At 40.4% G+C, this 15675-nt stretch overlaps 1 protein-coding gene across 11 annotated transcripts in view; it reads left to right on the forward strand.

Moving 5' to 3' along the window:
• The window catches only part of IMMP2L (inner mitochondrial membrane peptidase subunit 2), a 690201-nt gene that overhangs the window by 530022 nt on the left and 144504 nt on the right, over nt 1-15675 (forward strand). For all 11 annotated transcript variants that reach the window (XM_036246416.1, XM_036246419.1, XM_036246418.1 and 8 more), the window contains one exon: nt 7187-7289. In XM_036246416.1, the coding sequence (XP_036102309.1) occupies nt 7187-7289 (103 nt within the window). The remainder of the gene's footprint in view (nt 1-7186; nt 7290-15675) is intronic.

The following is a 15675-nucleotide window of genomic DNA, read 5'->3' on the forward strand; positions in this document are numbered from 1 at the left end:
GATGTTAAGAAACATCCTTAAAATCCTTCTGTAGGATAAAATGGACTTCAGTGGTGTTTTCATGATCAGTCCCATAGAAACTTCAGTCTCATTTCAGAGACCCGCTCTCCTCTGTCTGGTATTAATATAACTATTCCTTTCCTGATTCATCGTGTTATTGTTAATATCAAATTCTCTGTGTCCTGTGGTTCATGCATCTTTCTTATAAGCAGCATGTAGTTAGAATTTACTTTTATTATGATTACTGATATATTTCAATGCCATCTTATCTGATACTCTCTATTGATCCTACTTTTTTCCCTTTCTTTTGTATATTTTCGTAAATTCTTTTATATTAACTGAGATTTTTAAATTCTATTTTTTCCTGCCGATTAGGAAGTTATAGATTACATTTATATGTGTCTTAAAATGTTTTAAGTGCACACTGAACAAAGCCTAAAGGTATTAAATATCTCTACTCTTTAGTAGAAAATTTAAAAAACCATCGGAAAAATATTTTCAATCACTTCCCCTTGTCCTTGCATGTTGGGGGGGTAGAGAACACAACCGGGCACCTTCTGTGGCCCCTCCTTGCAATCCAGTCACGAGGGCCCCACTCCCAGGACCTCATCTCTTCCTAATTATCTCCCAAAGGCCTCATCTCCAAATACCATCGCCTGGGGGACAGGCTTCAACATATACATTTTGAGGGAGGAGACATAACTCAGATCAGAGCACAAGGTAATTCAATTAATAAAGAATTGTTTTTTCAAAAAACAGCGCTGGAAAACTGGATATCTATATCATGAACTTTCTTACCATAGTAACAAAAATTCTAAAACGATGAAAGTAGAAGAAAAGCTAGCACAAGAACCTTTGTGACTCTTCATTAGGCAAAGATTTCTTTTGGTATAAAGATCAGGTCCCAGAAAAGAATTGACTAGATTTCATCAACATTAAAATGTTCGTTAGAAGAAAATGTTTGTTAGAAGAAAATGTTTGCAAAAACCCGTATCTCATAAGGGGTCTTTCCAGACTACACATAAAAATATCATACAACCCAATAAGGAGACAATCCACCAAATTTAGTTTTTAGAACTTTCACAGATGGTTCACCAGAGAAGAAAGCAAATCACAAAAATTACATGAAAACAGTAGTCATTAGAGAAATGTACATTAAAAACAGCGTATGCCCCTAAAATGGCTAACACTGAGAAGAGGGTTAATTAGCAAGTGTCAGTCACTGAGACATGGAACACGAGAATTCCTCCGCTGTGGGGATCATTGCTTTGGAAAGTGGTTTGACAGTTTACTGCAAGGCGAAACACTCAGTCCTCCTAAAGCCCAGCCATGTCACTGCAGACCTTCACCCAAGAGAAATGAAAAGGTGTCTACACAAATACTTGTACCCAAATATTCATAGCTACTTTGTTGACAATAGCCCCAAACTGGAAACAACCCAAGTGTCCATGAATTATTCATTGAAAAACTAATTGTAATATATCAGTATACTAGTAAACTATGAAGAATAAATGGCAATACATTGCTGATACATGCAACAACATGGATTGATCTCAGGCATTAGACTAAATTAAAGAAACCAGAAATAAAAGAACACCTATTGAATGAGTCCATGTATATGAACAGCAAAGCTATAGCGACAGAGCCACTCAGCCATGGTTACCTGGGGCCAAGGGTGGAGGTGAGGGTGGGTTTACCAGCCGAGAGTCACAGGGACACTCTTTTCATCATTCAGGTGTTTTATAGCTTCATCTAGTGATTACATGATTTTATAGATTTTTAAAACTCATTGAATTGTCTACTTTAAATGGCTGAATTATGTTTCATGTAAATTACACCTGAACAAAGGAACTCTACTTTGAATTTAATTATTTCCTTTGATGATAATCTTCTTTTTTTTTTTCTCTCCCCCTTTGGCAGCTTTTCAAAAATATATTTGGGAGGGGAGGGAGTCTTCAGTGTTCTGCAATTTCATAGCAGTGTATCAAGCTGTGATTTCTATTTATTTACTTGTGATTCGCTTTGATTGCAGAATCAGTGAATTCGTGTTCTCATCAATTCTCTACCCTACCATCCTTGTTTCAAATATTGCCTCTTTCTTGTTTCTTTGTATTCCCTTCCTCTGGGGCCCTGGTTACACTTGTTACCATTTTCTAGCAGTGTTTTCCATGTGTCTTTACCAGCTGGTATATGGTTTCCAGTTCTTTACCTCTCTGTGCTAAATTCTAAGTAAATTTTTAGAGATATATTCCAGTTTGTTACTTCTTCTTTTAGCTTACACTAATCTGCTTTTTGTCTCCCTATTTAATCATACACGTTACATTTTAGAAGTTCTATTTGGTTCTTCTTCAAATGTCTGTCCTTTAAAAATAAAATAGGGTCATGTTCCTTGCACATTGTTTTAATTCCCTTCTTTAACTATAAGAATATTTAGATATGTCTGATTTACATTCTGTGTTTGACAACTTTACTATTTGAAGTCCTGGGGTCTAATCTGCCCTTGGTCGTTTGTTCTGACTCATTGATACTGGCTATTGTCTTGTGAGTTCTGTTGCTTTGATTTCTGAGTTCCTATCAGCTGGGATTTACCAACAGAAAACCTGAACACTCTGAACTGATGCGTTATTCCTGAAGAGTTATAGATCCTTCTCCCAGACCCCTGAGGCCAGCTCACATGAACTCGTAACTGTTGCTGATCACACAGGTAGTGGGGGCCTGAGGGCCCATCTCACCTGGGAGCAGGATGCAGATTTTCAAGGGAGATTTTTTTCTGTTTTCAAGGCCAACCCTAGATAGACAAGAGATCTTCTCATTGTTCTTTCCTGATAGCGAATCCCCTTTGTGTTGTCCAGTCTATCAGTGATGAGCAAAGAAATCACGTTTTAATTTCTGCTCTTCCTGAGTCCTGAACCCTAGACTGTTGGTTTCTTCGTGACCATCAAACCTCAGAGGTCTAGTATCAGGGATCAGTAAATAGCCTCAGGGCAGCAACTACTTTGGACGATGAGAAAAATCAATGAAATGATTTGAATAATGAAGAAATAAAATATTCCAGTCAATCGTGATTTATTAATACTAATTACCTAAGTTAAGAATGTGTGTGTGTGCACGTATTTGGGAAATTCTTTGGATATGAATTTCTTCCTTTTTGTTGTGTCAAGGATTCCATTGATAATTTTGTATTCAACTGGTGACACTCAAAAGATTCAAAGACTTTAAAAATAACCATTGTTTTCAAGGTCAGATCAAATTGGAGGCCGTCATTCTTCATTCCGTTTATTAGACCTAGGTAGCTTGTCTTGGCAAAACTTGGACTAAAAATGCCTTTTTGTAGACAGGGAGTTAGAATATCATTCAGAACTCATTTTTGACTGTCAAAACCAAAATTATTTGCAGGCCATAGATATACACAGCCTTGTAGGCTGACACCTAACTTAACTGTTAAATCACCTAAAAGATTATCTTGTCTTTTTTTTTTTTTTTTTAATGTGAATTCAGGAGCACAAAGCTATTTAAAATTCCTCCTCTAGAGGAGTTTATTAGGAGTATTATATTTCTTTGGCAGTCCCAGATGGAACTAGCTCAATATTTTATCATTCTATATTTTTAAAGCTACTTTGGGTTATTTTTTGAAAAGTTAGATTGAAACCTGGGAGATAGAAGCTGCACTGTGTATATGGCGTGTGAATTTCACCAGGGACACACAGCTCAAATAGTTCTTTCATGCCCTCCTGGTATCTAGGTAAACCACAGTGCTGGGTCCTAACACGCAATTGTGTAAGTGGTTAGTGGGTGGAGACACAGTTAGGTAGAGTGTGCTTTTACCTACTACTCTGCATATTTAAATAGGCACAAACAGATCTTGCTTTCACATGTAAGTTTTGGAGTGTCCCAGAGGGCAGAAGGAAAAAAGAAGAAAAAAGATTCATTGGACCATTAAAAATAGTCTATAGTCCAGCCCAACTGTGGGGAAAGGCCATTACTGAAGCATAGCTCAGGGAATTTTACGAAACCGAGGCTGATAGATAGTGAAGGCTTGAACACATTCTGAATTCTGAAATCAAAGAAATTAGTGGACAAAGGATAGCAGTGATAACTACCACTTAGGGTTCTTACTATACATGAGAACTATAACGAGGACTTAAACACTGTCCCGATTCTCTGAGGATTCATTTATCAGGTGTTTAAACCATGGCACTTTACCCAGAGGACACCTTTTGAAGTTCAGTTCTGATATTTGCTCGGTTCTTCAAATGAGGGATCTGACACCGCATTGCATCCACTTGCCCAAGATCACATAATCTTGAAAGTCCCGAGTGTATGAAAGCCCAGACATGCCAGGCAGATTGCAGAGACCGTGCTCTATAGCAACCTCTCCATTAGATTCTCAACTAACTGCTACTATTTTATCTCCCCCTGTCATATCCATCCCACTGGAAAGAGGGGAAAATTAAAGTCAAAATGAAGTAACATGCACAACATTACTCGCGAGTAACAGTATCAAGATTAAAGCTGGCGAATCAGTTTCTAGACTCGGTGACATTTCCACTCTAGTATTCTGCCTCCTTGACAGTATTTTTCACGTATTCATTCATTTCTTCATTTACTTTACAAGTGTTTGTTGAGCATCTTCTACTGTGCTTTCTTCTGGGCTCTGGGAACACAACAGTGAACAAGAAAGCCCAAATTCCAAAGTTTGCATTCTGGTGGGGAGAGACAGGTGATAAGCGAGTAAACCAATAAGTGAAGTGTTAGTAGAGGCAATGATGAAAAACGCCTTGCAAGAGACCAGGAAATGATGGGAAGATGCGCGTATTTAAGTTTTTTAGGTAAGATGGTTCGTGTAAGGAAAAATATCTAACTGCCAGTGGTCATTTGATGGTGCTGGCACTTTCTATTGCAAGTACCTTGACTTCTCGGCTTATATGACCTGGCCTTGAAACTGAATCCGAGTTTTATATGATTTTTCCGGTATATGTTTGACTTAAAACCTACCATGTCAGTGCAGGAAAGGTTTTCTGCTGGTTTTATTTCATAATTCTGGCTGAGTGATTATTTGAAGAGAAAAAATGGGTGATTGTTTTCTTTATAAGTATTCCTCCAAATTAGTTAGCTTAATAAGGTGAACAAATGTTTGGACTTACTAGGAGACCGTGGGTTGCCAAAAATTAAGGGAAAGAATTGCTCTTCTCTTCGTCATTTATACTTGATGCAGGTTATAAGTTCTTAGAGTCAATCTGACGATAAAAGCAGGAGGAATGTCAAAAACTAATTGGCTGATTTTAATTGAACACTTATATTACAGAGTGTATGATGGTAAGATGTGTTCAACTTGTTTGTGCTTTCCTTGAAAAAGCTGAAACTCTTCTTCCCAGTAGTAATTAAAAATAAACAGCACTCATTAACTTACCGTTGGTTTCTAATGGCCACAGCACTGCTTTCGTGCATGAATGATTTACTGATCTTCAGCAAAGCAATTCAACACTGAAATTATCTTGAAAATTTAAAACCATTCTAGATAATGAATATTTCAATTTCTATAGCACCAATTTATGTTTAGTTTTGCTTCTTTATGTATCCTCCTGCACATATACGACTCACTAACAAAAATGGTCTGAGAGGGAGTCTCCCTCAAAGAACTGTGTGCAAAGCTCCGTTTCTGGGCTCGACTCTGTAGACTTGGGGGTGACATTCATTCATTCAATTATCCAACCAACATTCATTGAAAGCTTTTTTGACAAGACATTTTTCCAAAGGCTTTGAGGAATCAAAAGAAGAAAAATGAACAGTCTCTGCCCCCCTAAGAATTTATTATAGAATTGGGGTAATATTTTATTCTAATTCTGTCCCTTTAATTTAACTGGTTGTATCATAATTGATTTAACCAATCTTGTGCTCTTGGATATTTAGAATGGATATATATGTATGTATGTACATATGTATATATGTATTTATACACACACACACACACATTGCTATAAAAGGTCTGTGTTGGTTTATTATCCCTCATAATAAATGTTTGTTCATACTTCTGATTATTTATTTGAACCTCTACCAGTAGAACAACTAGGTCAAAGGGGTGAACATTTTAGCCTAATTAATAAATTTGAAAAAGTCAGGCAACATAGGAAAAATGGTGGCCACCTTCTCCACTGCCACCAATGCTGGGCCCTGGCCTGTCCTTAGTCATTGTCCTCCTGAGGACACCACGTGCTGCTCTAGATGTGAGTCCCTGGCCTCTGATCTTCCAATAGTCTTCAGAATGGTTAGACCTCTTCTCGTTTCCAAGGGTCCTGTCCAAACCCAAATAGCGCTGGTGAAAACTTGTACACTGACATCAGTAGTTTGCATCTAACATGAGACCACTGAGGTTTTTCCTTGCTTATGCATCCTGAGTTTTAGAGAATTAGGAGGTCATGAGAGTGCTGTCAGGTGGTTCAAGAAGTGTCTTTGACTAAGAAAAATGAAGATTACCACTGGCCAAGAGTTGAATATTGACTTAAAAGCAAATGTTAAGGGAGAAAACTAGATTAGTATTTTTTTAGGGCTTATTTAATTTCATAAAAACATATCTAGGATATTGTGAATTAAATTATGTAGCAAAACATGACATTTGGTGCTAGTGCATTTAAAACAATATGTTTTACTGATTTTTTTTTTTTTTAAGAGAGAGAGAGAAAGGGAGAGTGAGAGAGAGAGAAACATCGATTGGCTACCTACCCTAACTGGGGACCGAACCCGCAACCTGGGTATGTGCCCCAACCTAGAAACAAACCAGTGACTCCTCCGTACATGGGGTGATGTTCACCCAACTGAGCAACACCAGGCAGGGCAGTGATTTTATTTAAGTGCAAAATTCCTACCTATAGAAATGTGGAGGGAAAAAAAAGGTAGTGTAGAAGGTTTCAGAATCCTAACCACATGCTACTGAAATGGAAGTTTTGATATAGACTTAAGTGCAAAATTCCTACCTATAGAAATGTGGAGGGAAAAAAAGGTAGTGTAGATGGTTTCAGAATCCTAACCACATGCTACTGAAATAGAAGTTTTGATATAGACTCAGGCGTTAGCTATGATGATCTGTTGGATCTTTACAACAGCAGTTTTGCCTTCCTAATTTTGTATGCCTAGGTGTTGGCTCCCTTTTTTTTTTTCTAAACTCACGGGTTATGCTGCTTCTTCCTAGAACCATGGGACACAAAAACCGCTACGTCAAGGTACCTCGTGGTCATATCTGGGTTGAAGGTGATCATCATGGACACAGTTTCGACAGTAATTCTTTTGGGCCGGTAAGTCACCTCGTTGCTGCTGTCACTGGATGTCACAGGTAGGAACAGAAGTGTGTCAGACCGCTCGCTCAAGAAATCCAGCCAAGGCTGCTCGTGAACCTCACGGTGGCACCGTTTATGTCTGAAGATTTTCGTTTGAGTGTCATAGACCCGTCATCTCAGCCATCAAGGGCGTGTGTGTGTTTCATAGAGAACACAAGCCCTTCGTGAAGTATGAAAAGATGCTTTCGACTGATTGGCTGATCCCAATGGGAAAGCCCCCCCCCCCCAGAAATGCTTTGAGCCTTATGTTTTCAGTGAGTGTTTAACAGAATGTGTGAAAGACCTACAGCGCTCAGTTTTCTATATCGTTTAGTAAAAATGTGAGTATTGTGGACATCCCATTGGTAAGCAGCAGTTTGTCACCATTAAATTTATAGCAGAAAGACGGATGTTCCTTCTGCCATGTTTAGAGTACATATAGTATGTGACTAAACAGATCTTACACATGTAGATTTTTTTTCATTTTGAATCCGTACAGAGATTCTCTACTTATGAGACCCTACAATTACTCATTATATAAAGTGAAGAGACTGTTAGTTAATGGGATTTGCACCTGATTTCTGGTTACCTGTGTTTGTTTAAAAAGGTGGATCTTTGCCCATTAGATTTTCCTAAAGCGATTCATATCTATACTTAATATGTATGTGTAAGTCAACATTGAACACCTTCGAATAGGTTTGCAAAAATATGTGCTCCCATAGTCTTGTCTAAAACTGAATGCTGGTGGTGTTTATATGACCATCTCTTCGCTTATTGTGAGGGATCACATTATTGACAACTTCGGCTAAAAGTATAATTATAGAGATGCAGTTGGATTGGAATTATAGGTAAGTGGAAAATCTTTAGGAGACTGCTCCTACTTTTTTTTTCTAGTTGCAATGATGATGAAAAGGTCTAAAGTTTTTCTTGCTTTGGAATAGGAATTGTTACAAAATTGCAATTTAATCTTTGTGGGGTGTCCCAAAGCTGGGATGGACAGGTTGGAAAGGTTGTAGGGTACCATTAGGACAAGTTCAGTGACAACTCGACAGGGAAAATAAATCACCTAAAAGCCTGTTACTTCTCTCTCCTCAATAAGATTAAATCTATTTCATATGTCGTGTGTTGAACCAAGTCTACATGAAGATGTTAGTTAGCTTTAGTTTGGGTGTCGATTGGTTTTCATTTTTAGTAACTCTGAAACGGAGTGTTGGAAATGATTGTGTTGTTATCAGTTGTGGGGTGTATGGCAAAAGTTTGAGATTGGTTTGCTTTTTCTTTATTAATAAATTAGTCAGTGCAACATTGTTTATATTACTGAGTTGTGGTCCACATCTTTCTTGCTGGGAGAGAGAGGGATGGAGCTCAGTTGCTCATGACCTTTGGCGTATCCAATCCATGGGGCCCCTCTTCCTAGGTTTTTGTGTTTTTGTTTTTTTTAATCATTGAACTATGAGTTTACCTAGCAGATTGCACCAGGTGTGAAAATAATCCTGTTACTTGCAAAAAAAAGAGAGAGAGAGGGCAAGAACCATGTGTGAAGGGCAATTTTATTGTGTTAATTACAATAAAAACTACAGTGTGCTAAACATTGACAAATATAGTATTGTACCACTTTATTTCCATTTGGATTATGTAATGCTTTTAAAGGAAATCTACTTTTTAATTATAACTTGAACCAGTGCCTTGGCCAGTTTGGCTCAGCAGTTAGAGCATCAGCCTGCGGACCAGAGAGTCCAGGGTTTGGTTCCTGCTAAGGGCATGTACCTCAGTTGCAGTTTGTCCCAGGCCCTGGTTGGGGTTGTGTGGGTGGCAACCAGTCGATGTGTCTCTCTCACAACGATGTTTCTCTCTCTCTCTCTCCCTCCTACTCTATGTGAAGATAAATGCAAAAATGTCCTCAGGTGAGGATAAAAAAAATTTGTAACTTGAACCTGTGATATGAATCTGAGGCACAAAACTACTTTGAAATTTAGTGATTCTTTTCTTCCTTTTTAAGTGGATATATATATCCATGGGTCAGACTATGCTATCAATTTTCATTCACTTAACTACTATTTGGAGGGGGGTGGTCAAAATTAGATGAGGAAACTTTTTTTAGGATTAAGGAAAACATTTGTTATACATGTATTAACCTGTTCATGTTTGATGAGTTATCAGTACATAATTTTACTTTAATCATGAGTCCTCTTGTTCTGTGTTTCAACAGTATTTATGCCTAGGAAAAAAAAATATTGATATTCAATATTAATATTGATATTCCCCAACAAGTTTTAAAAGGACAGAGGTAAGGCGGGGGAGTGAAGTCAAGTCCCACAATCCTCATTGAATACTAATCTATGATGTTTGAGTACAGAGAATTCTTACTGCATTTTTGATTAATGAATGGTTATCTGAATAATTTGCTAATTATTTTGCAATTCTTATAACTCTACAAAATAAAAATACAGCTTTATTAATCTAAAATTCAAAAATAATCTTGAATTTTAAAATGCATATAGACTTGAGAATTATTATATTTTCCCAGTAATTTTCAGTTGCAATATTTTTTGGCTTATCAGTAACACATTTGGAGATTGTATGTGGACAGTCAGTAACCTCCAGGCTTCTACATGGTGGGTTCTTTTCCCCCTTGAGAGAAGAGAAAGTGCTTTTCCTGGATGCAAGCGACCTGTCTGAAGGCGGCCAGGGTTGGCTCTGGGATGCTTATCTTGACTTGGTAGATATTGATTGAAGCCTTTACCCTTCATTTTCCTCCTGAATAACTTCGGCGGTGTATCCAAACACGTTTAACATGCTCTGACTCTTTGAATAGTAATTACATTTTATCATAGAATCTACGCAGTTTATTGAAACTGTTGCCTTCTAGTAATCATAACGGAGCTGACTTTTTCCAGGTTTAAGCAGACTTACTGTCTAGAGAAGAATAAGAAAAAGAATGTCTCATTCTGTTTTCTTTTCTTTCTAGCTTACTATTTCCTATTTCTTTCTTTCTTTCTTTTTTTTTATCCTCACCCGAGGACAGTTTTTCAGGTAGAGTGGGAGGGAGAGAGAGGAACAGAGAGAGAGAGAGAAACATCGATGTGAAAGGAACACATCGAGTGGCTGCCACCCGCACAACGACCAGGGCCGGGGACAAACTGCAACCGAGGTACATGCCCTTAGCGGGAACCGAACCCGGGTCTCTCGGGACCGCAGGCCGACGCTCTAACCGCTGAGCCAAACCGGCCAGGGCGTCTATTTATTTCATAATATTTGAATTTGCGTTTCTGATTTGGCTTATTGCCACTATACGTAGGCCCTAGATGGGATTACCTAGTTTTATGAGTAAAGGATGAATAATGCAATATCAATTTAAAGTACAAAATTAAGCTGTAGTAATAGACTACATCAAAACAGAGCAAGTTCTAACACCTGCTCTTTTATAGTGTTGGGATGCCATTATGGAAAGAAACTAATAGACTCTCTTATGACCATAGATGCTATGTAATAATAAAATAGAAAGTCAGATAATCTTGATCATGGACCTCATCAATCACTCAATTTGCAAGGGTTTACTTTTCTTCATGTCTAAAAGGAAGTTTCCTTTTCTCTGAACCCATCTTAAATAAACAATTGATAAAATGAGCATGTGTGGCCTGGCTGGTGTGGCTCAGTGGTTGAGATTTGACCCATGAACCAAGAGGTCACCAGTTCAATTCCCAGTCAGGGCACATGCCCAGGTTGTGGGCCCCATCCCCAGTGGGAGGCATGCAGGAGGCGGCCAATCGATGTTCTCTCTCATCCATGTTTCTAACTCTCTCCCTCTCCTTTACTCTCTCTCTAAAATAAATAAAGAAAAAAAATTTTAATTAGTGTGTGTGTGTGTGTGTGTGTGTGTGTGTGATTGGATAGGAATGTTTCAATTATGACTATATCTTCATGGAATATCTTGGTTCTCAACCTCTTGAATATATATCTTCATTGCACATGATACAAAGGATCCTGTCTTCTCCTAATAGAAATTCACTCATCTATGCCTTTAGTTTAGATTCTTAGTTGGGAAAATATTTTTTGGAAAATTGTCTTTAAAATTACCATTGTACTTAATCCAGTAAATGCAAGTAGTACCATGCACTCTATTTACTGGATTATATATTAAATATATCTAATGAATATGATATTCAGGTTTATGATTGCTTAGAATGTTGGAGAAGTACTTCTCTTGGTAATTATTTTGCTCTGTGAAACAAAGTAGGGTCTTTCCCTTCCTCCCTCCCTCCGTGTAAAGGACACCACAGCGTGTTCCGTTACAGCTCTGTTGTTTTTGTCAGCACACAGAAGTCAGTGATTATAATAAACATCGATGAATTTTCTACTTGCTTTCAATCGAAAGCACTTTGTATTTGTGTGTGTATATGCATAGCTCTGAATTTTCAAATAGTGATTTTTAATTATTCCAAATGAGCAGACGCTGCTTCAGTTAAGAAGCCATAGTTCTTTCTCCCGTGTGCTATAAATATGCATCTCAGCGCTTACATTTGAAATGTTTCCATAGATATTCATTCCTTTTGGTAAAAACAAATGCGGGACTCTTCCAACGGCCTCCATTTAGCTCGTGTATTTTCTGTCTTTGACGTTTTTCTGTCATTTTTATCTAGTTTTAAGTCATGAACCACTAAGACACGTGCATTGTTTGGGGTACACTGATTTGTTGTAAGAAAAATATGTTATCATAGATATTCTAGTCATTTAGTACCTAAAATAAATAATTTATTTTAACTTCAGCAGCCAAAGGACATTAGAAAAATAAAAAACAAACCAACAAAAAACTTTTGCCTCAGATATTCCAAAGTGACGATAACCTTTCCCAGGTGTGTAAAAGTATTTGGATCCTTAGGCCTGTGAGCAGTGTCTCCTTGTGAACAGTGTGTTCTGGAGCCTGATATCCTGCCTCTGTCTGACGATAGGAATTCTTTTGAGCTCCGAGTCCCTTGGAAAGGATCTAGTCATTTGTTTTATCGATACCTAAGTAAGTAAAATAGTACCCCACAGACTTTTCCTAAAGCAAGTCTGCCTACCTGATGACAATTTTAGAACACACGGGTCTTAGAAATATCATCTACAATAAAATGAGCTGATGGTCTGAAAGTGATCATCTGCAAGAAAACATCTAAATGAAGATGAAAATTCCATAGTATTCCATGAGAACTTGATGAAATTCAGAAAGTTTTTACTTGGAGGGAAAAAAGAAAAAAAGAATGCCAAAGTAAAGGAGAGGAAAAGTGGATTTTTTTTCTTTTCACACAATGCAAGCCTTTCGTGTACGCCTTGAAGACGTCTTTTAGAAGGTACTGTTTTCCACATTGCTCGAGGCCTGGGTCCCGAGGGGGGCAGGAGAAAGGCCCACACTGGCCAGGGAGAGGGTGCGGGATTAGGCGACACGCGTGGAAAAGGAGCGTTGGAGGCGGTCCGCCACCTAGCCACTCCGGCTTTTCATTTTCCCCGACTTGATGCATTTTTGGTAAAGAAAAGAAATACAGTAAGTGATGAGCCAGGGCAGCGACACGGTGTTCTCAGAGAGGCAGGTAGTTGAAAGAAAGAGAAAGGAAGGGGAAGTTTTGACATTTTTGAGACCACATGACAAAGGGCGGGATTGGGTGGCGTTTGGGGGGATGTTGAAAAGAGTCAGAGGGTCTAAGGGCAGAGATTCGCGTCGTGGACAGGAAGGAGTACCCCGAACCCGCGAGTCTTCCCTGTCCTTTGGTCACTCTCGAGAGACGCCCTTGTCCCTCATCAGGGCAAGTGAGCGGGTCAGTGGGTCAAAGACGGAGGGCTCACCCCTGCCTGCGAGGAGGACATCAGACGGTCACAATCCAGTGTCCATCCTGCATGAGGGACCACTGAGCCTCTCGGAGGAGCAGACATTGTGCACTAACACATGCAAGAAGCAACCGTGAGGACTAGAAGCAGTGGACACAACGGTATTCAGAAATGGGTGGGAGGAGAGCTGTTTGGTGGAGACTCGTGTTGCACGAAACAGTAGATGCTGCGTGTTCTGTGCGTGGGGCCAGGGGTGCTGCATGGTCTCAGCTGCTCTGGACACGCTGTGCCGGTACAGCCCGGGGACCTGGTGGACGCGGGAGAAGGAACTGACGTTTCCTTTTATTTATTTTTGAAGTGTAGCATTTTCCTTGTATAAAGTCTCTCGAGCAGCTGGAGTAACTTTTATTTGAAATCAGCCATTTTCAAATAAAGAAAAAGGTCATTAGTCTGTGTCGACAGGACCCAAATAAAGTGTTCTGTCCACGCTGTCTTCGCAAACCTCTAGGACCTGGTTTTGTCCATTAAAACCTTCTGCTAGGACTTAAAATAATCTATATTTCACATACAACGCCTGGGAACAGCCGCCCGTGGATCTGAAGTCCACACACCTCAGTGTTTCTCAGTTCCAGCGAGCAATGCTAGAGCCTCATGTGTTTCATTCGGGTGTGACCTTCGCCTGGCTGGTATAGACAGAGGTATGTGCTCCGGTAAATGGCCAAAGTCAGTGAAAAGGAAGCCGTTGTAATGAAGAGATCTGTGTGAGCAAGACAGGTGTTTCTCAGAAAGACGTCCATTCCCTGGAGCAGCGTCCGAAGCACAGATGTGCCCGTGCTGCCGGAAGGAACCCACAGCCACTGACGATCGTGGCTGCTTCCGGTTGGATTTGTTCCTCCACAGTGAGGACGTCAACAGTTGTCCCCCACCCCACCCCAGCCCTGAGAACAGACACCATCTCAGCCTCCATTTGCACCAAATCGAAGCGTGCCCCGTGTCTTCATCATTCCGCTGGTGCGGAAGTCATTTTCCACATGACTTCCTTCTCAGAGAGCAGACGAGTCAGCAGAATTGTCGGTAGACGTCACTGCGGTGACAGATACTATTCCTTTGGGCCATTGAGTCACAGAATTAAGCGTGTTCATTTTTCTGAAATGTGTATTTACTGACAGGGGTCAGGAGCCCAGATTTAGTAAACATATGCAGTGTTATTAATGTAGCAATTTTGTAAGATCTTAGTTTTTTTTTTTTTTTTAAGAGACAGATAGAAAACCCCTTATTATTTGTAAGACACAGTTGGTAACTAGGTAGAAAAATACAGTGGACCATATGAGGGGTTCACACGAGTCGAGGAGCCTGGATGACTCCCGTGGAGGCAGCCTGCTGCTGAATGTGCCGGGATTCGCGCTTTGAGACAGAATTGCCTCATTTAAACGGAGACCTACTGATGACATGTCTGCTGGTAACTGTTCTCCGCTTTTCTTAATAGGCAGACACCGGCTATGTGAAGGACTTTGTCTTTTGGCTAAGCTTGGGGGAGATAACTTTCTTTGGAAATGTTTAATTTTCGTAAAGTTTATCGAGTGATTTTTAAAACGGCGTTGCTCTGTGTCCACACCCTGTCGGTTCTATCTGCTGACATGACTGGCAGCAGACTGGTAGGGTCAGTCTGATTGTCAAGGGCCTCGGTGACTGTCTTCTGTGTCCTGGTGTCACGCATGGGCCGCAGTGGACCGCGAGCACCACTGTTCTGGATGTGATTTTGAAGTCAGCCCCGGGGGGTGTGGCATACTGACATGTGTCCAGGTGAATCGAGTGAACGTGAATACAGTTCTTTTTTTTTTATCCTCACCCAAGGACATTTTTCCATTTTTTGTTCAGATAAAGTGGGAGGGAGAGAGAGAGAAACATCGATGTGAAAGGCACACCTCGAGTGGCTGCCACCCCCACGACCCAACCAGGGCCGGGGACAAACTGCAACCGAGGTACGTGCCCTTAGTGGGAACCGCACCCGGGTCTCTCTGGTCTGCAGGCCGACGCTCTAACCGCTGAGCCAAACCGGCCAGGGCGCAAATGCAGTTCTTGGTTTCCGTGGAGAGAGCCGGAACCACGGCTGTCTGGACGGGGCACTGCAGACCTCACAGCTTCAGCGGAAGTCACAGTGATCCCTGCCCTGTGACCCCGGATAACCCCACTTCAGCCCCTCCCATCACTCAGGTTTTTCTGAACAGAACTTCGATCACGTCTCAGAACAATCTCATTAGCCTGTCCCCCTTCGGGAAGCGACGGTGGAAGCGGCCCTTTCAAATCAGAAGCAGAACACAAGGGCCGGTTCTCACCACTTGTGCTCATCGCCGTGCTGGAAGGGCCAGGGTCGGGCGAGAAAGGGGAATCGAAGATGGGGCGATGAGAAAGAAGGACTCCAAACTGCTTCCTTCTCCCTCAAGTCTGTTACTACCTCCTTGGAAAACCCAAGGAGAACCTGCAGAAACACCAAAGCGGCTCTTCCGGGGTCCTGACAGCTCAGGAGCTATCACAAGCAACAATCAAGTACGTCTAGACCCCC

Source organism: Molossus molossus, unplaced genomic scaffold (genome assembly GCF_014108415.1).
Source record: "Molossus molossus isolate mMolMol1 unplaced genomic scaffold, mMolMol1.p scaffold_m16_p_7, whole genome shotgun sequence".
In the NCBI taxonomy this organism is placed as follows: domain Eukaryota; kingdom Metazoa; phylum Chordata; class Mammalia; order Chiroptera; family Molossidae; genus Molossus; species Molossus molossus.